Source organism: Symphalangus syndactylus, chromosome 8, assembly GCF_028878055.3.
Source record: "Symphalangus syndactylus isolate Jambi chromosome 8, NHGRI_mSymSyn1-v2.1_pri, whole genome shotgun sequence".
Taxonomy (NCBI): domain Eukaryota; kingdom Metazoa; phylum Chordata; class Mammalia; order Primates; family Hylobatidae; genus Symphalangus; species Symphalangus syndactylus.
The window spans coordinates 25,673,376-25,695,013 of NC_072430.2; the positions used below are offsets into that span (position 1 = coordinate 25,673,376).

Consider the following 21,638-nt stretch of genomic DNA (forward strand, 5'->3'; position numbering starts at 1 on the left):
AAAAGCAAAATCTTATTTTAGGACCCGAAAGCAAACCTAAAGGAGAAGTGGAGAGGAGTGGGGAAGAGTGCAATCTACCCTGGATTGCGATGCCACACCCCCACCATGAGCTCTGCGGAAGCGGGTTCCCTTGGAGGGCCGTGCGCCAAGCCTGCCCCTCTTCTTCCCTGTCCATCAGACCACAGGACCAGTGACAAGACAGAGGCCTCAGCGAGGCTGCTGTGTGTCCCTTGTCCCTCATGCTTGCCTTGGCACTTGTTTCTGCCATTGCAAAGGCTAGAGTGGCACAAGGAGGGCTCGCTGGCAAATGTGGGGGCCTGTCCGGAGCACCACTGGGCTTGCACTCTCCAGCCTGGTGTGGTCCTGTCTCATAGGTGGCTGGCTGGGGGTGTGACCAGGTGCCCTGGCAGGACAGCATCAGCTGCAGCCTCCAAGTGAGCAGCTTTCTGTTCTGATGCCACGTGGGAGGGTCCCCTCGTCAGTAGCCTCCTCATGTCCCTGCCAGACTGAGGGCCAGCCCAGAGGCCCCTCACCCCACCACATTCCCCGCAGGGGAGGGCAAAGGTCTGGTGTTGGGGCCCGGTAGCCACCAGTCACATGTGGCCTTCAGGGCCTGGAGATACTGCAGTGTGACTGTGGAAATAAATTTTTTATTTTAGTTCATTTAAATTTAAAAACTGGTACTCAGTTCAGTTGTAGGAAAACTTTTAAATGTGTTTGGAACAACCTGGGAATACAAGTCTATTTTTTCTTTCTTAAAAATTTTTTTTATTATTTTTTCTTTATCTCAGCATATTATACCTCCAACAAATGAACTTTTTCAACTCTAGATTTCGTGAAATCTGGAAACAGTCAAGTATTTCCAGTGAAAATTTAGCATCTGAATTGGGATGTGCTGTAAGTGTAACATACACACTGATTTCAAAGACTGTATGAAAAAAGAATGCAAAGGCCGGGCGAGGTGACTCACACCTGTGATCCTAGCACTTTGGCAGGCCGAGGTGGGGGGATTGCCTGAGTCCAGGAGTTCAAGACTAGCCTGGGCAACATGGTGAAACCCCCTCTCTACAAAAAAAAAAAAAAAAGTAAAGTGACTCAATACATTTTTATGTCAATTACGGGTTGAAATGATTATATTTTGGTTATATTGGCTTAATTAAAGTTGAATATTTTCACCTGTTTCTTTTTACTTTTTTAAAGATGGCCAATAGAAAATTTGAAATTAATGTGTCTCAATTATGTATATTGCTGGACAGCCCTGGCTTCTGAGCCAGTTTTTGCTGGAAATGTGATTGATAGTTCTGTAAGGGGACCAGTTAATGGCTTGAGAGTAGCTTTGGCCATAGGATTACATCTTAGGAGAACCATGGTGTTTTGAAAGAAACAACTCAGAAAGACATTGTCTGTTCCTAAAACATTATTTCTTTTTTTTTTTTTTTTTTTTTTTTGGAGACGTAATCTCACTCTGTCGCCCAGGCTGGAGTGCAGTGGCACGATCTCGGCTCACTGCAAGCTCCACCTCCCGGGTTCATGCCATTCTCCTGCCTCAGCCTCCCGAGTAGCTGGGACTACAGGCACCCGCCACCACACCCAGCTAATTTTTTGTATATTTAGTAGAGACGGGGTTTCACCGTGTTAGGCAGAATGGTCTCGATCTCCTGACCTCATGATCCACCCGCCTCGGCCTCCCAAAGTGCTGGGATTACAGGCATGAGCCACCGCGCCCGGCAAAACGTTATTTCTTCATTGCACAAATGACACATGTTTCTTGTGGGAAAACTAGAAAGTACTGATTAGACAAAATTAAACATCCTGTTTTGGAAGGAGAACACATACATTTTCTAGCAATATTTCCAGCAGTGTTTTGCTTAGATTAACATTCGCATAAAAATAACAATTTGCATTTTTTGCAGTGACCTTCAGATTATTTCAAAAAACAAAACAACAAAACAAGATGATTTCATGTATTGCATCTCACTTATAAACACACGCACCCTGATACAGGGCTGAGCTTGGACAAATGGCAGAAGAAAGCTAGCCAAGAGTTGGAAAGGGGACTGTGGCTGGTTTGCTGCTGATGACCTTTGTTCTTTGGGTTGACTGGAACACTGGAGTGTAGTCTTTTTTTTCTTTTTCTTTTTTTGGGACGGAGTCTTGCTCTGTTGCCCAGGCTGGAGTGCAGTGGCGCGATCTCAGCTCACTGCGACCTTTGCCTCCTGGGTTCAAGCAATTCTCCTGCCTCAGCCTCCCAAATAGCTGACATTACAGGTGTGCGTCACCAGGCCTGGCTAATTTTTGTGTTTTTAGTAGAGACGGGGTTTCACCATGTTGGCCAGGCTGGTCTTGAACCCCTGACCTCAGGTGATCCGCCCACCTTGGCCTCCCAAAGTGCTGGGATTAAAGGCATGAGCCTCTGTGCCCAGTCAGGAGTGTAATGTTGAGGCTGGGAGGGAGCTGTGTGACGGACAGGCTCATGTCATTGGGCATCTTCCTTTCACTGAGTAAATTAGCTGGAAAGCAGATTTCACGGATTTTACTGGTGTATTTTTCCAGGGGTGGTAGGGTGAGGGTGTTGGAACCCTTTGGCGAACTCATGGACTTAAGAGACAATTTTTTCACATTGACTTTTCCCAAGCCCTAAAGGAGGGCTGAGGCTGTTAAACAACTCACACTACTGTCCGACGCGTACAGATATTTACCAGCTGAGACATGTTTGAGAAAGCATTAGCTGTTGCTGACGTGGTGACATGTGACCCTGGATAATGGAGAAATGTGATTTCCAGCATTGAGTGGAGGGGGGGCTGGTGTCTTCAGGAGTGGGGTACACCTCACGGTTTAACATCCCCTCCTGCAATGTGGATAGGAGCCATGGAAAGACAATAAGGAGAGACGAGAAAACCATCTTCTATGTTCTCTGCAGGTGCTGGCCTCTCCTGGCATGCGGCCTCGGCCCCCGTTCTAATCTGACTCAGAGATGGTCTGAGATACGCACCCGGGTCTTGTGGGTTGTGTAATTATCCCCCTCTTCTTCTCGAGTGCTAGTTAGCAGCATACTGGATATAGAGATTCCGCATGTTATGCAATAGAGTGACTTATGAAACTAGTTGTGTCTGAACAGAAACACATTTTTAAAGGCCTAAGAGGAGCTTTGTTGGTGAAGAATTTCTATAGTGGCCACTATTAGAATAGTTACGAAACCCACCCTCTTTTTTGTCTTCCGTAAAATTGGATTTTTTTTTGTAGACAGGGTTTTACTCTGTCACCCAGGCTGGAGTGCAATTGTGCAACATAGCTCACTGCAGCCTGGAACTTGTGGGCTCAAGTAATCCCCCTGGGCAGCTGGGACCACAAGGCCTCAGTGCCACACCTAGCTGATTCTTAATTTTTGTAGATCGGAGTTTTTTCTGTGTTACCCAGGCTTGTCTTGAACTCCAGGCTCAAGCCTCCCACCTCAGCCTTTCAAAGTGCTGGGATTACAAGCGTGTCCACCGAGCCCCGCCAGAATTGGAATTTTAAAATCTCCTTATTTGTGAACAACATGGTGCATCTAGGCACAGAAGACTGATCTGCCCCGAGAAATACTTAGGGGGATGTAAGTGGTAGGCTGGGTTGTGAGCTGGCACGCTGAGGAGAGCCTGTACCCAGACGAGCGGGCATGACTGATAGCTGATGCCTGGGCCTTCTCTCCAAGCCCGTTGGTGTGAGGGCGGGAAGGCAGCTCGTCGCCTGTGCCCCACCTCTGGCTGGGCAGAGCAGCTCTGCTATATCCCTCGCTTAGGAAGCCCATGCTATAAACGAGAGGAGTCTCCTCATTTATAACTTGTACCAAAGACCTGCTTAGTGCTGGATCCTGAACCATCAGATTAGAAAGGCTCAGTAGCATCTCTTTAATCTTTATTTCTTCTTATTATTATTTTCTTTTTTGGAGACAGGATCTCCATCTGTTCCCCAGGCTGGAGTGCAGTGGTGTGATAGCTGACTGTATCCTCGACCACCCAGGTTCAAGCGATTGTTCCACCTCAGCCTCCTGAGTAGCAGGGATCCCAGGCACACACCACTATACCTGGCTAATTTAAGAGTGTGTGTGTGTGTGCGTGAAGATGGGGTCTTGCTATGTTGCCCAGGCTTGGTCTCAAAATCCTGGCCTCAGGCTATCCTCTTGCTTCAGCCACCCAAAGCGTTGAGACTACAGGCATTAACCACTGCGCCTGGCCTCATTTTTTAATTGCACAAGCCATACAATAAAAATAAGGGTATCTTTTAAAAAAGAAACATCATACTGCTGTCCTAGCATGTCATCTATTGCCTTTTTTTCCAAGGCCTCTCTACCTATGCAGACATAACTTTAGCTTTCATTTTATTGTTTAAATATGCTTTTTCTTTTTTCATAACTCCATTAAATCTCTCGTAGACATACTTTTTATTTGCTAACAAGACAGAAATACAGTTAGGCTTTGGCTTTCATGTTTGTTTGCATCTTACGTGCTCCTTGCTGTCATTATTAGCATCTTCGTAGTCACCACGGGATGGCTGTGCACCTGTCCAGGGGCTTCATTACTTGTAATTTACTTAATCCCTCTTTATTTTTGTTTCCGGTTCTTAATGGTATCTTTTCCCCCTTTGTTTCTGCAGGAAGTTCTCCAGCAGCTGATTGTAATGAATTTGCCCAATGTTTTAATGATTGGCAGAGACCCACTGTCTGGTGAGTGAAAGCCGCTCCCTTCTCCCCTGCAGTGCCCAGCCAGTGCCATGGCGTTGGGCAGCTGCTGGCCATCAAGCTCTGGCTGCCAGCTTGGGCCAGCACAGTGAAAACACGTGATCGTTTTGGTGACATTTTAAAGAGTGGGTTCATTACCCTGAGGCATTCGGCCAAGGGCACATTTCTTCCTTAAGAATGAAGCCTCCCAGGCTGGGTGCGGTGGCTCACGCCTGTAATCCCAGCACTTTGGGAGGCCGAGGCGGGTGGATCATGAGGTCAGGAGATCGAAACCATCCTGGCTAACACGGTGAAACCCCATCTCTACTAAAAATACAAAAAATTAGCTAGGCATGGTGGCGGGCGCCTGTAGTCCCAGCTACTCGGGAGGCTGAGGTAGGAGAATGGCGTGAACCCGGGAGGCGGAGCTTGCAGTGAGCTGAGATTGTGCCACTGCACTCCAGCCTGGGTGACAGAGTGAGACTCTGTCTCAAAAAAAAAAAAGAGAAAAAGAATGAAGCCTCCCAACTGCTCAGATGTGTGTGCAGTGGCCGGCGAGGCCACTGCCTTGTTCCTCCTGGGAAGGTGAGTCTGGGTTTAGGTACGTGAGTCATACCATCTGGTGGACTCACCTCCTCAGTAAGTGTGGAATCAGCTGACACCATCAGGGAGTGTGGTACCTTAGACAAGAGAGTAACAATCTCTTTAGAGAACTGACATCTGTCTTCACTGGGGTCCTGCGAGGCTTCATTCATGCTTGGTGACGGAGCTTATTGATCTGTCTTATGTCTCCCTGCTGGACTCAGCTCTCCTGGCAGGCACGGGTTCTAGGTCCCCTCAGACTCTGATGCTCAATGTGAGTTTGAAAGACTCAGTGAGGCCAAGCGCAGTGGCTCATTCCTATAACCCCAAAACTTTGGGAGGCCGAGGCAGGAAGACTGCTTGAGCCCAAGAGTTTAAGACCAGCCTGGGCAACATAGTGAGACCTCATCTCTAATTATAAAATGAAAAAGACCAAATTAAATGTCCTCCTGGCATCTTACAGAAAGTCAGAACTTAATCTCTGCCTGTCAGATAACTTTCTGGGTGCATTAAATGGAGTGATGCCTTGCGTCCCTTTCACCTGTGTGTGTTTACCTGCACCCATAGCTCATGGACAGAAGTCACAGGCCCCAGGGACAGACTTACTTGCTGTCTAGGACTTCCCTTGTTCTGATGGAGACCTTGTCATCATTTTGGAACCTTAGGTCTGGGGCCTCCTGGAATAGGTGAGGGGTCAAGGAACACAGGAAAAGCCACACCTGTAGGATGGTAATAGACCGTGAATCCTAAACATTAGAGACATTTCCAAAAGGGACTCAGGCTTCCCTCTGTTGGCGTCTCCTCAGCCTGGTCTCACTGCAGCCTGGCCATCCCCTCTCCTGTCCGTGTGACAGTAGCTAGTGGCCTTGAGACTTTAGAAGAGTTCACTGAGTAACCAGCCGAGGACAAAGCTGGTGGGAGAGCAGTCTTCTTTTAGTGCCACTGCCCTGAGAACATCAGCAGTGGCTTCCTTGTTCCGTGGGGGCGCTCTTTCTGGGCTCCAGCTTGCTGAGGTGTCCACCTTTTCTCTGCATGAGCCAGAAGGAAGAGCATCCCTGGACACCGATAGTCTTCAGTGCTCTGGCCTGTGGACACTCACCGCCTTACATGGAGACCCTGCAGAGGCCACCCCTGGTCCTCCTGGTGGCACCTGGCAGCAAGTGCCCTCCCCCACTTCACATGTTAGTAGCAGGGAGCCTTTGGTTCTGCTCCGTTGCCAGCTCTGCCATGGGGCCATGTGTGTTCCAGCTTTATTTCATGGCTCCCCCAGAGAAAGGCGGGGACGCCAGATGCAGTCCATGCTGGCCACACCCCTGGGCTCCAGGGAGGGGAGACTCTCATGATTTTTGGTAACTTCAGGGAAGTGGAGCCTGTTTTGCTGAGCAGAACTCTGTCACCTTCCTAGTTTATTTGGGGCTGGTTATGGGAGGAAATGAGAGTGACGCCTGTAGAGGTTGACAGTAGCTTAGTCCTGTTGTTCCGTCTGCCCTGGAGACAGTGGAGGAGCAAGAGAGGGGGACAGCCACTCCTTAGCAAGCCCACCCTGTGCTTGGCACTGAACGTGCATTACAAATGGAATGAAAGACTTAAGGTGGTGGCGAGACACTAGCTCTACAAAAAATAAAAAAGTTATCCGGGCATGGTGACACACACTCATAGTCCTAGCTACTTTAGGAGGCTGAGGCAGGAGGATTGCTTAAGCCCAGGAGGTTGAGGCTGCAGTGAGCTGTGATTGTGCCACTGCACTCCAGCCTGGATGACAGGCAAGACTCCATCTTTAATTAATTAAAATGTGTATTTAAAGTAATGAAAACGTGCTTCTGTGGTGTGGCTGCGCCCATTTCCGTTTATAGGGAGAGAACTGAGGCTCTGAGGGCTTGGGTGCCATGCCCTTGACCACTTGGCCTGTAAGCAGAGGGGCTGATTGGAAATCTGCTCTGTCCGCCCCCAAACCTGAGCCTCTTCATCTGTCACACATGGACATCTATGGGTTAGGTTTAACTGTAGGCGATTACCAATATCCAGCCTTTTTTGACCTATAAAAATGGCATATGGTTGAACCTAACATTAAACACATCCTTCTCCCTGCCTTTTCTCACCCCTCCCTTTAGCTCCGACATCATAGCTTGCCCACCTTCCTGCTGGTGCTCCCCCTCTTCTCATCCCTGCAGGTGTCTCCCCTCCCACTGCCATCTGGAAGCCTGCCCTCTCTACCTCGCTGCCATCAGGCACCTCCCAACACCATAGAGATTGTCCATGGGCAGAGAACATAGGTCCGCATCTCAGGTCTGCTGCCAAACAGAAACATCTGTAAAGATGTAGATGCTGATTTTTTTGTAACAGCTTTATTGAGGTATCATTTGCATGCTGTAAAATACACCCATTGTAAGTGTATAATTCAGTGATTTTTTTTCATAAATATACTAAGTTGTACAATCCTAACCACAATTCAGTTTTTAGAATGTTAAGGGGAAGCTGGTTTTAGACTGTTGACAGGTGAATTGAATGTCCTTGGGGCCCCCATGGTATATAATCAGCCCACATGGATCAGCTGGTCCCAGCTCTGAAGGCGGAGTTGGAGAAACTGGACAGTAAGGGCTGGGAAAGTGAAGGACGGGAATAACCCTACCCATCACCGAGGGCTCAGAGGGCCCCGGGCCTCGCTGACTGACATGCTAGACGGTGGCCTCGGCAGGCTGCACACGGAGGGCAACGTGTCAGGGCTGGGGGACCGGGAGCTAGGTGCATGGATGAGTAGGTTTGACAGGGGTTCCAGGGTGCTCTGAGAGCAGAGGAGGCTGGCAGGGGACATCCACCAGCAGGAAGATGCAGACACCAGTGCTGGGGGCAGAGAGATGTATTTAAGAAATAGCATTTTCAGTTTTAAATTGTAAAAATAGATGTGTGAAGCTTTTTTCGTTTCTTTTTAAACAAAGAACAAAGTTGGTGTTTTTTTCATTTGTATGGTTGCCCAGGGTGGGGCGTGTGTGTGCTTTTTAACCAAATCTGTCCCCCTTGTGTGTGAGGGGCTTGCTTTGTACCCTTTTTGATGGATGCTGACACTGTACTGTTATTTATAACGTTTTATAGTTTGGGGTAACTTTTCTGTTTTGGGCACATAGCATCACAAGCTCCCAGATTCCATATCCCAACAGAGCATCTGGTCCACCCGCTGTTCCCCAACACAGTGATCCTAAAAGACCCTGAGAGTCTATGCATTTGTCCCCTTTCTCTGACCTAAAAAAGGGAGGTACCACAACTTAACAGTTTTTCTGTACGTCTCACTTAACCCCCCACACCCATCAGACGGAAGGGTGTTCACTCTTCCTATCCTAGGTGGAAGTCAAGGACAGTGCAGTAACTATGAAACAGTACTTCGTATACTGAAAATTGCATTTGAAATCACTCCTTGGCGTCTGCCCATCCCAGCCCAAACTCCTCACTCCCTTACACTGTGTCCGCCCCAGGACCGTCTCTGGATTTCTGCTCTGATGGTGCTGTGGTTTTGCAGCTCACTCGCAGCTGCACCCACGTGCCTGGGGAGGGGAGGGTCTGTCTGGTTCCTCACTGCTGTAGTCTCTGCATCTCCGAGCACAGCCTGGGCTCTGGCTGGACCCTGCTTGAACCCCGCCCTCACTTTTATATGACGGCTCTTATAAGAGCCGGCCCCCACAGTGAGGCAGTGTGCAGGCTTCTGGGGCCTGAGTACCATATAGCGCCCTTCGCTTTGTTTCTCCTCAGCCATCCTTATCCTTCCCTCTTACCCATGTCTTCGCCTTCGCCTGGCATCCTGGGTCTACCCTCAGTGCACCCCCAGAAGCCGAGCTCTCCTCTGCAGCCCTCCTCACCACGACCAGCTACCCTGCCTCCGCTCGGCTGCTCCCCAGGGCAGTGTCCTCACCTCTGCCCCCTGCAGTCTGCTCCCAGCATGGCAGCCCGAGCAGCCCACTCCTCAGGTCAGCCGACTGTCACTTTGCAGCCCGCTCCGGGCACTAGGGCCTGTGCACCTGCCGGTCCCTCTGTGTAAACACCTCCTGTGAGCCCCTGTTCAGTGTGGCCCCACCTGTCTCTCCTGCCACATGCCCCGTCTTCTTTGTTCTGCTCTGCTTTCCCTTCTCCATACCTTTTGGCACCTGTGAATAGACTACACTGTTCACTTATTTTTTCCCCTCTGTGGCATTGCATACTTTTCCCCCGCTAGGGTGCATGCTCTCATGACAGCAGGAATCCTGGGGTTTTTTGTTGTTGTTGTCAGTGCATTCTAATGCCTAGATCAGTGCCTGGCATGTAGTAGGTGCTCAGTAAATACAGCATCCATGCAGGGGGCCCACTTTTCTCTCTTCCTCTCTCCACTTTTCTCCCCCGTCAAGCTGGGGCCCCCGACAGGTGTTACCCACTTGCTCTCACAGATAAGAAGTCCAGTTTTCAGTGGTCAGGGTCAAGTGAGATTCATTCTCTGCCCAGTACCACATGTGTGTCTCCCCTACGCCTGAGATGACTCCCTGAAAACCGCCTTCACCATCTTGCCAGCTGCACAGCTATTAAACATCTTCCGCGGTTACTGATGAGTGTTTTCTACAAGAAGCCTGTGAGAAGCAAGAGCTCACGTCTGTGCTGTCTGAGCAGTGAGGGAGGATGCTGGATGGAGCTAGACCGGCTCCGGGGTCCCTCCAGCTCTGGCTTCTCAGCATCTTTCTTAGCAGCCAGGCCTGTCACTGTGCCACATGCACAAATAAAGATTGGATTTGTCTGACAGGAAGCCAGGGTGTTAGCAAATTACTTTCTGCGATGAATCACAGGACAGTTGCGCTGGAAGAGAGCATTGTTTTTTCTTCCAGGGTTTGTATCCAAGTATAGTAGTGGTTTCCAGACTTACACATGGCCGATCCCACCGAAGCCATTTAGGATGGAAGGGAACAAGCCATTTAGGTGCAGAAGCCCAGCCCAGAGAGCGGAGGAGCTCATTCAGAGGCACACAGCATGGAGGTCCCCATAGGTGCAAGACGGATTTCGCACCATAAATTGCACAGATGGTTACTTTTGTGGATAGTCAGCCACTGGTTCCAAGCAAGAGGGTTACCGTCACCGGTCTGCCCTGATGTTTCTTACATTCTAAATGCCAAGCAGGATTCCTGGGAGCCCTGGAGGAGCTGCGACTCCATATGCACACCCTACAGGGTCCTGTCTGAATACCCCTGGAACCTTTGAGAAGAGCCTTGGGGTTTCATTAATTGCTGTTCAGTGGCCTGGCCCTCTGTCCTATGTTTTCTCTCTCTTATGATGGTTACAGAGGGTGTGCATTCCAGCAGCAGAGGAAGCACCCCAAAGAGACAGGGTCCTGTGCACACAAAATGCTGTGACCAACCTTCCTTCTCAGCTGAGTGCAGGACTCTGCTCTATCTACTGCACCAGCTGAGGAAGCCAGAAGGCCCAACTTCTGACCTCCCCAAATAAAAGACTAGAGCACCTTTTCATCTTTCCTCATCTTAGCTGCCTGCCCTTCAGCCAGAGGCTCACAAAAGGAGCTCAGCCCAAGCCCCTCCTTTAGCTCCCCTCTGCTGGTGAGATGAACAGGCCGCCTCTGCTCAGGAAGCCCCCAGTCTGGGTTGAGGCAGGAAGGGAAGACAGAGTCCTACGACATTTATTCTAGGACAGAAGATGGTACAAGAATGTGCTTCACAGCCAGTGCAAGGGGGCTGATGAGTTCTGCTTGGGCAGGCCAGGAAGGCTTCCTGGAGGAGGCAATATCTGGGCAAGCCACGGACAGAGAAAGCGAGGAAAGGTGTTCTAGGTGGAACGAGCTCAGGGGAGTGCAAGTTGCTGGGAGTCTTATGAGGAGCAGCAAGCCTGGGGCAAGGAGGAGGCCTTCTGTGACAGCCGAGGTTTAGGTTTCATGGGCCAGAGGAAACAGACCTCCTGAAACTCCTTGGAATTTAATATTTAACCCTCTCAGTATTGATTTGCTCTCCTGCCAGTGTGTCCTTGGAGTGCTTTTCAGATCCCATGGAAACCTCTCTCTCGTAGCCCACACGGCACAGCCCTACCTTCCTTCAGGAGGCCCCTGGGAACTTGTGAGGGCTGGGTGTGCCCGAGGCTTGCTGACCTCCACCCTGGCAACCCAGGCACAGGCTCAGAGTCCGGCTTGTGGGGAGCAGTCCTCCTGCTGCAGAGATGGTGCTTTTAAAAATCCAAAGCCCTGTCTTCCTGGCCCTACGGCCCTCCCAGTCCTGCCCCTGGCCTCCAAGCCTGCTCACCGTGTGGTGTGGAGGCTGAGGCTCGGCCACTTAGGCTTCGTGAGCCATTCTTGTGTTCTTTTCCCTACCCCTGTTGTTTTTATTTTATTTCTCCTCGCCATAACTTTCTAATCCTGTGTATAATATGTGTGTGTGTGTGTGTGTGTGTGTGTGTGTGTGTGTGTGTAATATACAGTTTTCATATTTGCAAAAAGTTTTGGGCCTTTGAATGGGAGGGAAGAAATAAGAAAAAGCTAATCTTGCAGGCATTTTGATTGTTTTAAAATTTCCTCTTTCATCCTTGAGAGAGAAGGTTCAGAAAAGCAACCAAATGCTGTTTTAAACTACCCCGTTTCTATCCTGCTTCTTTGCTTCTGTGCTGCTTGTTGGATCCAGAAATGAGGTCTCCAGTCAATGTGCGGTGCTGGGGCACTTGAGCTGGGAGCCGAGGCTTTCCTTTCCTAGGAAGGTGCAGAGTTTGGCTGACACCAAGCCCAGCCAAGCGTCACAGCGCGGCCCACACACCGGACTCCGAGCACCCGCGGATCTGCCTGGAGACCAGACTTTGTTAGTAAACTTCCTAGCGATGGCCCAGGCACACAGAGAACGCGCCGCTGGCTGCAACAGCCACACCATGGCTTCCAGCAGCCCTACTCTCTGTGGCCACCGCCATCTGAGGAGGAGGGAAGAGATGCTATTTGTCAAAGGTCTTTATGTTTGAGTTTTCCACCTGGCGGTTGGGAGGGACCCTTTCCCAGAGCGTCCCCTGTCTGCCCTAGCTCCTCGCCCCTCCCAGGGCAAACTCGGGTCTCAAGTTGCAGGCTTGTGGCTGATTCTGCTTTTCTGGTCTTCAGTTGTTTGGTGCTGGGAAATGAATTTGCCCTCAGCTTCTGCAGCCGTGGCAGGCAGGTGGGGCGGGAGGTCATTTTTGGGGTGAGGGTGCTCCGAGGGGCTGATATTTCAGAGTGTTCTACATGACCTGGGGGCAGCTGTCGTCTGTTGTGCATGGTGGTGCTGGGGTATCTGTGAGGGTGGGACTGACTTGACACGAGCAGCAGAGAGACACCAGGGTAAAGGGCCACTAGTCAGAGTGCCCCCGGGAGGCTCCTGCACCATTCCACACAGGCATGCAGCTTAGTGCCTGCCAGAGTCCACGTCTGATAAATGTGTGTGCCTGGTTATGTTAATGCCGGGGGGCGGGGGCACGTGGTGACATGAGGATTCCACAGGGGCCGCTCCCAAGAATGTGAGCCCGTGCATAGAGGTGCCTGCCTCCTTCCCCACGGGTGGGGACACATATGATGGAGCATCCCCATGTGCCCACCCACGGGGAACTCTCCACCTCGAGTATTCCTTGGCAGTGCCCGGGAAGTACCCCAACTGTTAAAATAATAATAAATAGCTCTTCTCGTTGTAAGCTGAGCCCTCAGGAGGGCCCTCAGAGCCGTGCCCACGTGAGTGAGTGTTGGGGTGTGCCTGTGTACTGAGGAGAGACAACAGGGTTGTGTTCAATGCACTGCTGTTTTCAAATCACTGTGACAGCCTCGTGAGCATCCTTATGAAATAACTGGTTTTTAAGTACAAAACCAGGGAAAGCAGTTAGTGATTCACACCAGCATATAAGCCAGAAGAGAAGAGAATGTAGAATGAGTAAGCACACATATGTGCCGTAGAAGAGAGAAACTGAAACTGCTCTCTTTGCGGCTCTAACCCAGGTACTTGATGCTAACAGTTAACCTCACTCAGTCAGCAAACGCTGGTTAAATAACCTGCATGGGACCACTGGGATCAGACGCGAAACCACATAGCTCCCTGCTTTGGAAGGAAACATGAATAAGTTAGGAGATGGTAGGTGGTGGTGTACCCAGGAACAGATCTTAGTTCTGTGACTCAGCCTTTCTGAGCTGCATCCTTCTAGTCATCATGCCGTCTTCGGGGGATTGCTTTCGGAATTAAGTCACGTGGTAGCATGCCGTATATTAAGGTGCAGTAATGGTGATCTATAGGAGGGAAGGGCAGAATTACTCTATGGAATATGGTCAGTCCTTCCAGGTTGTGAGGATTAAACCCTGAGCCTGGCTGGTGATTTGCAGGTCCTGGGCCTCTGTGGTTGTGGGGAGCTGAGTTAGCAAGACAGAAGAATCAGTTTCACTGCTTTATCTCTGAGCCCTGTTCATCTGTGGAGAGGCATCACTGTGCCTTTGACCCTAGCAAGGGCAGAGAGTGTGCAGTTTGGGGCAGGAAGGGCTCCCTCTTGGAAAGGGATGCTTGCCTGCCATTGCTTAAATGCCCAGCTTCACACCTCTGTCATTGTTTATACACAACAAGATTTAGTTCCTGTATCCAGAAATCAGAAAGTGTCTTCTGTCTGGGCATGGTGGCTCATACCTGTAATCTCAGCACTTTGGGAGGCCGAGACGGATGAATCAATCACTTGAGATCAGGAGCTCGAGACTGGCCTGGCCAACATGGTGAAACCCTGTCTCTACTAAAAAATACAAAAATTAGCCAGGTGTGGTAGTGGGTGCCTGTAGTCCCAGCTACTTGGGAGGATGAGGCAGGAGAATCGCTTGAACCCGGGAGGTGGAGCCTGCAGTGAGCCGAGATTGCGCCACTGCACTCCACCCTGGGTGACAGAGCGAGACTCTGTCTCCAAACAAAGAAGTGTCTTCTGAACATGTGCATAGCTACATCTTAAAGAACCGAAGAGTGGAGTCAAAAAGGACTCTACACATTATGTACCAGTCATGGAAGGAAGATGGGTTTTGTTCCATGTGTTAACTTCCCTTGGTAGTCTGTGGAGTGCTGTGTCCAGAAGGATTCTGAGGCCTAGTTCCACCCTAAGTCAGAAAGTGCTGTGATTGACTAATCATGTCTGCCATGGACTCAGAGCTAGCAAGTTGGGGAATTTTCAAACCTTGATATACGAGACCACGGTGAAACCCCGTCTCTACTAAAAATACAAAAAATTAGCTGGGCGTGGTGCGGGTGCCTGTAGTCCCAGCTACTCGGGAGGCTGAGGCAGGAGAATGGCGTGAACCCAGGAGGTGGAGCTTGCAGTGAGCCGAGATTGCGCCACTGCACTCCAGCCTGGGCGACAGAGGGAGACTCCGTTTCAAAAAAAAAAAAAAAAACCTGGATATAATGCACATTTTAGAGGATGGTGTATTTTAATTGTGCAACTACTTTTTTTTAAATTATACTTCAAGTTTTAGGGTACATGTGCACAATGTGCAGATTTGTTACATATGTATCCATGTGCCATGTTGGTGTGCTGCACCCATTAACTCGTCATTTAGCATTAGATATATCTCCTAATGCTATCCCTCCCCCCTCCCCCCACCCCACAACAGTCTCGGGTGTGTGATGTTCCCCTTCCTGTGTCCATGAGTTCTCATTGTTCAATTCCCACCTATGAGTGAGAACATGCGGTGTTTGCTTTTTTGTCCTTGCGATAGTTTGCATGCAACTACTTTTCTATCCTCACCTCTGCCCTTAGAAATGTGTGCTGTCAGGCAGTTTCCCTTCTGTTTTGGAAGCTTATGACTGTTAACACCTGCAGCTTTCTATATAGCTTATGTTGGCCTGCCTGCATTGCATTTCTGCTAAGAAAGGCTGGGGTGAATTTCTTTGTGTCAAGACTCCAGGAAGCAGGTAGTAAGGTAAGGTTTTTCTCAGACTCAGCTATTGATTCAGGCCGTCCTGGGATTCCCCCGGGGGTTCTCCTATTCTCGACAGTGTAGTTGTGGTAAGTGTGGAGTGTGTCCGGTCTGATGTTTCTCGATCCCCGCCCCCAGTGGTTGCTTTTGACTTTTTTGGTGTAGAAATCCATGTCGTTTTATAACCTGCCCCCATTTCTCCCTCTGAACAGCAGCTTGAGTAAGTGTGACCATAAAGCACTTATACTTTGACAAGCAGCATGCTCTCTTACCTCTTGGCCTTCGCACATGCTGTTCCCTGGGCCTGGAAGGCCCACGCTTGCCTACCTGATAAGTCCGTCTCCTCTTTATCTGTGGAACTCAGCTCAAAGGTTATTCCCTTTAGAGTCCTTGCCCTGGGTCTTGCTGCAAATTAGAAGTTCCTTTCCCAGGTTCCCGTAGCATTTATCAGCTTTCAGATTGCTGGTTTGGCTCCCAGCACATAGTAGGTACTTGGCAGGGAGCTGTCTGTAGGTTTGTTTGATCTTGGCCTGCTTGACTGTGTCACTGAGCCAGTCCTACTGGCAAGGACCCAGGAGGGAATCTTCTGCTTTGTTTTGAAACTATTCAAAACCCACAATCTGGTAGATTTATGGAAATAGCGGTTTTTCTTACGACTGAAATCCTGAAAGAAATTGGGCATCGGCTTCTCATGAGAAATGAGGAAACTTCTGCTCCCCGCCCTGGGCGCTTTTTAAAAAAAAATTTTGTAGGAATCTGTAGGGGTGGGGATTACAGGATGCATTTGTTATAAGCAAATGTTTCTATTCACTCGGCCTGGTGAGAGCAAGCATCACTCTGCTTCATTTGAATGAGGGCAGAGGTGAATTTCTTAGTAACCTGTTCATCACCAAAGAGTTTATATTTTTCATGAATATTTTTCTAAACTTAATTCTCTACCTTTAAAGCCTTTTTCCCTCCTGTTACAAACCTTAGCAAACAGGAATCCATACTCTTCTAACCTGTGATGTGGGTCAGATTGAGTGTTTTCTTGATGTCTGATGGGTGTTGGGATGAATGAGGGAATGAATGAACTCAGGGTTGTCATCATGTGTGATTGCAGGGTGCTGAGGGAGTAGAACCCTCTGCTTTGTCACCGAACAGCTTCGGAGTGTTGTTTGTTTTTGCGGTGTTTTTTATTTGTTTGTTTTGGAGACAGGTTCTTGCTTTGTCGCCCAGGCTAGAGTGCAGTGGCACAATCAAAGCTCACTGCAGCTTCACCCTCCCAGGCTCAGGCGATCCTCCTACCTCAGCCTCCCAAATAGTGCACCACCAGGCCAAGCTAATTTTTTTTTTTTTTTTTTTTTTAAATAGAGATAGGGTCTTGGCTGGGCGCAGTGGCTCACATCTGTAATCCCAGCACTTTGGGAGGCCAAGGCAAGCAGATCACTTGAGGTCAGGAGTTCGAGACAAGCCTGGCCAACATGGTGAAACCCCATCTCTAATGAAAATACAAAAATTAGCTGGGCATGGTGGCGTGCACCTGTAATCCCAGCTACTCGGGAGGCTGAGGCTGGAGAATCGCTTGAACCTACGAGGCAGAGGCTGCAGTGAGCTGAGCTTGCACCACTGCACTTTAGCCTGGGTGACAGAGCGCGACTCCATCTCAAAAAAAAAAAAAAAAAAAAGACTCAGCACAAGTGGCTCACGCCTGTAATCCCAGCACTTTGGGAGGCTGAGACGGGCGGATCACGAGGTCAAGAGATCAAGACCATCCTGGTCAAAATGGTGAAACCCCATCTCTACTAAAAATACAAAAATTAGCTGGGAGTGGTGGTGCACGCCTGTAGTCCCAGCTACTTGGGAGGCTGAGGCAGGAGAATTGCCTGAACCGGGGAGGCAGAAGTTGCAGTGAGCTAAGATCGAGCCACTGCACTCCAGCCTGGCAACAGAGCGAGACTCCATCTCAAAAAAAAAAAAAAAAAAAAAGAAAAAAAACAAGGATGATGGCTCCCTATGTTGCCCAGGCTGGTCTTGAACTCCTGAATGTAAGCGATCCTCCTGCCTCAGCCTCCCACAGTGCTAGGATTACAGGTGTGGGCCACTTACCCGGCCTCAGAGTGTAGTTTGGAGCCCTCTGGTGTGTGTGCAAGGTTTCTGGTCTCTTCCTTGCTCTCAGAACACCATCAGTGAGCCTCTCCAGCACTTTCCGCCCTTTTAATTTGCTGTTGTAATCTGCTTTGGGCTGGGGAAATGGATCACCAGAGTTGTCTAAATGATTCTACAGTGTGATGTAATTAGTTTCTTTGGGGTAACCTTTGCTGTGAATACAGTACATAAAGATTTTCTGTGCAGACTCTGACTTCTGTTTGGGCTGATCTCAGGCCCTTAAGTGCGTTCTTAGTGTGTCATCTCCTCTGGTGGGTACAGTATCAGGTGAGTGGCCTTTCAAAAAGTGAGTCTCACTGTAGGAAGACAAGCCAGTAACGGCTGGGAAGGATCTGTGCCTCTTATATCCAGCATGGGCATGCGATGAGCACTTGCCAGTGATCTGTGGGCCGACAAAAGGGAAAGGGGGAGGTGGGTGACTTGGGCTGAGCCAGCAAGCACTGTCAGAAAGACTGATTGGAGGCTTTGTGAACACTCATGTGGGCATTCCCTTTTCTCTCTCTTTTTTTGAGACAGTCTTCCTTTGTCGCCCAGGCTGGAGTGCAGTGGAGCGATTTCAGCTCACTGCAGCCTCTGCCTCCTGGGTTCAAGTGATTCTCCTGCCTCAACCTCCCAAGTAGCTGGGATTACAGATGCGTGCCACCACGCCTGGCTAATTTTTGTACCTTTAGTAGAGTCGAGGTTTCACCATGTTGGCCAGGCTGGTCTCGAACTCCTGACCTCAAGTAATCCTCCCACCATGGCCTCCCAAAGTGATGGGATTACAGGCATGAGCCACCACGCCCAGCCCCTTTTCTCTTTATCGATACTAAAATTAAGTGGCTGATGAATAGCTCCATGTTAATAGGGAAGTGAGTCACTGTGGTGATATTTATTCTGTGGATTAGAGTGTCTTGGGCCAAATAAAAGATCTCAAGTAAAAAAAAAAAAATACTAAGACTTTGAGAATTTTTCCATTTCAAATATTGACGAATTTCTAAACTTACTAGCAAAAGAAGGATTTAACCTTAGAAGATTTAGACCCTGTGGTCCAGCCCACCAGTCTCTCCCTGCCCTGCCTTCAGGCTGGGGGGCAGGGTGTGTTTCTGGTTCAGTGAATCCCCAGTTCCCAGTTCTGAGGCTTAACAATGATGTCATTATCTCAAGGAAAGCCAATTTTAGCTATTTCTCAGTTGAGGGGTCTTAGGAGGAGGTCGCATATTCACTCACTACTTACACCCAGGGATCTGAAATGAACCGCAGCATTGGTTCTCGGGATGGCAGTTTGGTTTCTTCATCCCAGCAGTCTTTGACACTTTGAGCCACTATAGCCAGTGTGTGAGTTGGTTAAGTCTTTTAAGAGAAGAAAGCTATTTCTGGCATGTTCTTTCTTCCTCAAATACAATAGGATATAAATAAAAAGACAGAACACATAGTTTTTTTTTTTTTTTTTTTTAAACCTGAAAGGGAACCCTGCACATTACCCAGGCCATTTTATAGATGTGGAAACTGAGGCTTGGAGACAGAGTATGGCTTGTCTGGGACACACAGTTCCTGGGTGACCAAGCCCATCGTCTAGGCCCAGGTGTTCTAATGCTGTTTAAGTGTTTGAGATAGAAAACAGGTGAAGATGTATTCAGCCCCAAGCACAATCAAAGAGACACAGCCTAGAATGACGAAATAGGATTTTTGGCCTGATTGACAAAGTTGGGAAAGAGTGGTAGGTTAAATGTTGGTCAAGGGTAGGAAAATGGGAATCACCACATATTTCCCAGGGTGAAATGGCAGAGCCTGTCTGCAGGGCAGTTTGTCAATATGAAAAGCTTAAAAAGGGAATGCATAAAGAATTAGCTACCATGATATTCTTTATAACATTGTTTAGATTGAAATATTTTAAGGCCAGGCACGGCAGCTCACGTCTGTAATCCCAGCACTTTGGGAGGCCGAGGCGAGCAGATCACGAGGTCAGGAGTTCAAGACCAGCCTGGCCAACATGGTGAAACCCCATCCCAACTAAAAATATAAAAATAGCAGAGCATGGTGGCGAGTGCCTGTAATTCCAGCTCCTCGGGAGGCTGAGGCAGGATAATCGCTTGAACCCAGGAGACGGAGGTGGAAGTGAGCCAAAATTGTGCCACTGCACTCCAGCCTGGGTGATAGAGTGACTCTGTCTCAAAAAAAAAAAAAAAAAAATATATATATATATATATATATACACATACACACACACACACACATATATACATATATATATATATATATATATAAAATTGAACCTCTGGAAGGGGATTGGTTAAATAAGTTAGTGGCCTTGATTTACAAAGCAAGTATGCAACCATCAAAAAGGTACGGTGGCTCACACCTCTGATCCCAACACTTTGGAAGGCTGAGGCGGGAGGATCGCTTGAGCCCAGGAGTTCAAGACCAACCTGGGCAATATTATGAGACCCCGTCTACAAAAAAATACAAAAGTTAGCAAGGTGTGGTGGTGCGCACCTGTAGTCTCAGCTACTTGGGAGGCTGAGGTGGAAGGATCACTTGAACCCAGGAGGTGGAAGCTGCAGCGAGCCGATTGCACCACTACACTCCAACCTGGGCAATAGAGTGGGAACCTGTATCCAAAAAAAAAAAAAAAAAGGGATGGCTTTATGTTATCTTACGGAATTCACTTTAGAATACTCCGGCCAAACAAACTTAAAAGGGGGAAGGAGGAGGCAGGTAGAGTGGGAGGTGCAGAATGTTGATAATGTGAGGCTGAGTGTATTGTGGAGGTTCATTATACTGTCCTCCCCTGTCTGTTTGGAATTTTGCATAATAAAAAGGGGAAAGTTGTATACAGCCTTATTTTAGCGTTGACTCAGTATTTCCTATGGGAGTTGTTCTCTCCCATTGTGTACTTTGCTTACCTGATATGCTAAAAAGGGATGCTGATGTTATGGTTTGTTAATTATCATGGGGAGATATTTATGACATATTTGAATGGAATGGGGCCTCAAATAGTTATGTACAGAATTCTCATTTGGTTTAAAAAGTAAATAAGGCTGGGTATGGGGGCTCACACCTGTAATTCCAGCACCTTGGGAGGCTGAGGTGGGTGGATCACTTGAGTCCAAGAGTTTGAGACCATCGCTTCTCGGCCTTTTGGCTAAGATCAAGTGTGTGTGTGAGTTTGAGACCAGCCTGGGCAACATGGCAAAAACCCATCTCTTCAAAAAATACAAAAATTAGCTAGGCATGGTGGTATGTGTCTATAGTCCCAGCTACTAGGGAGGCTAAGGTGAGAGGATCACTTGAGCCTTGGGAGGTCAAGGCTGCAGTGAGCTGTGGGCCTGCCACTGCACTCCAGCCTGGGTGACAGAGTGAGACCCTGTCTCAAAATAAAATAAAAAGTAAATAAAGCCACACATGGAAGATCGATGGAGTGTGTATACCTAAGTGAATGTCACAGAGTAGAGAGATGATTTTTTTGTTTGTTTATCTGATTTTTTTCCTTACAGTAAACATGTCACTGAAATTATATCAGCAGTTGAGCTGAGTTAAATGTGTTGCTCTCTTGATCTAGGGAAGAGCATGGAGGAAATCAAGAAGGTGCTGCTGCTGGTGCTGGGCTGTGCCGTCCAGGTAGGGATTGGGCAGGGCTGCAGCAGAGGGACCTACCCCAGCCATCTCACACTGGGTTTGCGGGACTCGAACGAGCCCTTAGCTTAGGTGGGAGGATGCTGCTTTCAGTCCAATATAACAGAAGGCCGCTGGGTTCCTGGAAGAGAGTGGCCATTGTTTTATGTGGCAGCTGTTTCTAGTACCAGGGCACCTGGGGCAGGAGGCGAGATGGGGATCTCTCAGGCCAGGGTACCATTAGCAAATCATCCCCAGTGTAGGAACCACTAGAACAAGGATCTGCAAACTACAGCTTGTGGGCCAGATCTGACTTGCTGCCTATATTTGTAAATAAAGTTTTATTGGGCCAAGTGCAGTGGCTCGTGCCTGTAATCTCAGCACTTTGGGAGGCTGAGGTGGGGGAGGATCGCTTGAGGTCGGGAGTTCAAGACCAGCCTGGGCAACATAGTGAGATCTCATCTTTACAAAAAATAGAAAACATTAGCTGGATGTGGTGGCGCATGCCTGTAGTCCCGGCTACTGGGGAGGCTGAGGCGAGAGGATCACTTGAGTGCAGGAGTTTGAGGCTGCAGTGAGCCATGATCATGCCACTGCACTCCAGCCTGGGTGACAGCGAGACCCTCTCTCAAATAAAGTTTTATTGGCACACAGCCTCATGCCCGCCTTTACATATTGTCTGTGGCTGGTTTCCCACTACAACGACAGAGCTGAGTAGTTGTGACA

At 48.8% G+C, this 21,638-nt stretch overlaps 1 protein-coding gene across 5 annotated transcripts in view; it reads left to right on the forward strand.

The window, feature by feature from the left end:
- Positions 1-21,638, forward strand: part of CCDC88C (coiled-coil domain containing 88C) — a 147,082-nt gene that overhangs the window by 53,202 nt on the left and 72,242 nt on the right. For 4 of the 5 annotated variants that reach the window (XR_010122022.1, XM_055288402.2, XM_055288405.1 and 1 more), the window contains exons 4-5: positions 4,633-4,702; positions 20,860-20,918. Coding sequence is in view for 4 of the 5 variants with exons in the window: in XM_055288402.2 (XP_055144377.1) it covers positions 4,633-4,702; positions 20,860-20,918 (129 nt within the window). In the remaining variant the exon portion in view is untranslated. The remainder of the gene's footprint in view (positions 1-4,632; positions 4,703-20,859; positions 20,919-21,638) is intronic. The other variant, XM_055288408.2, reaches the window with a different exon arrangement.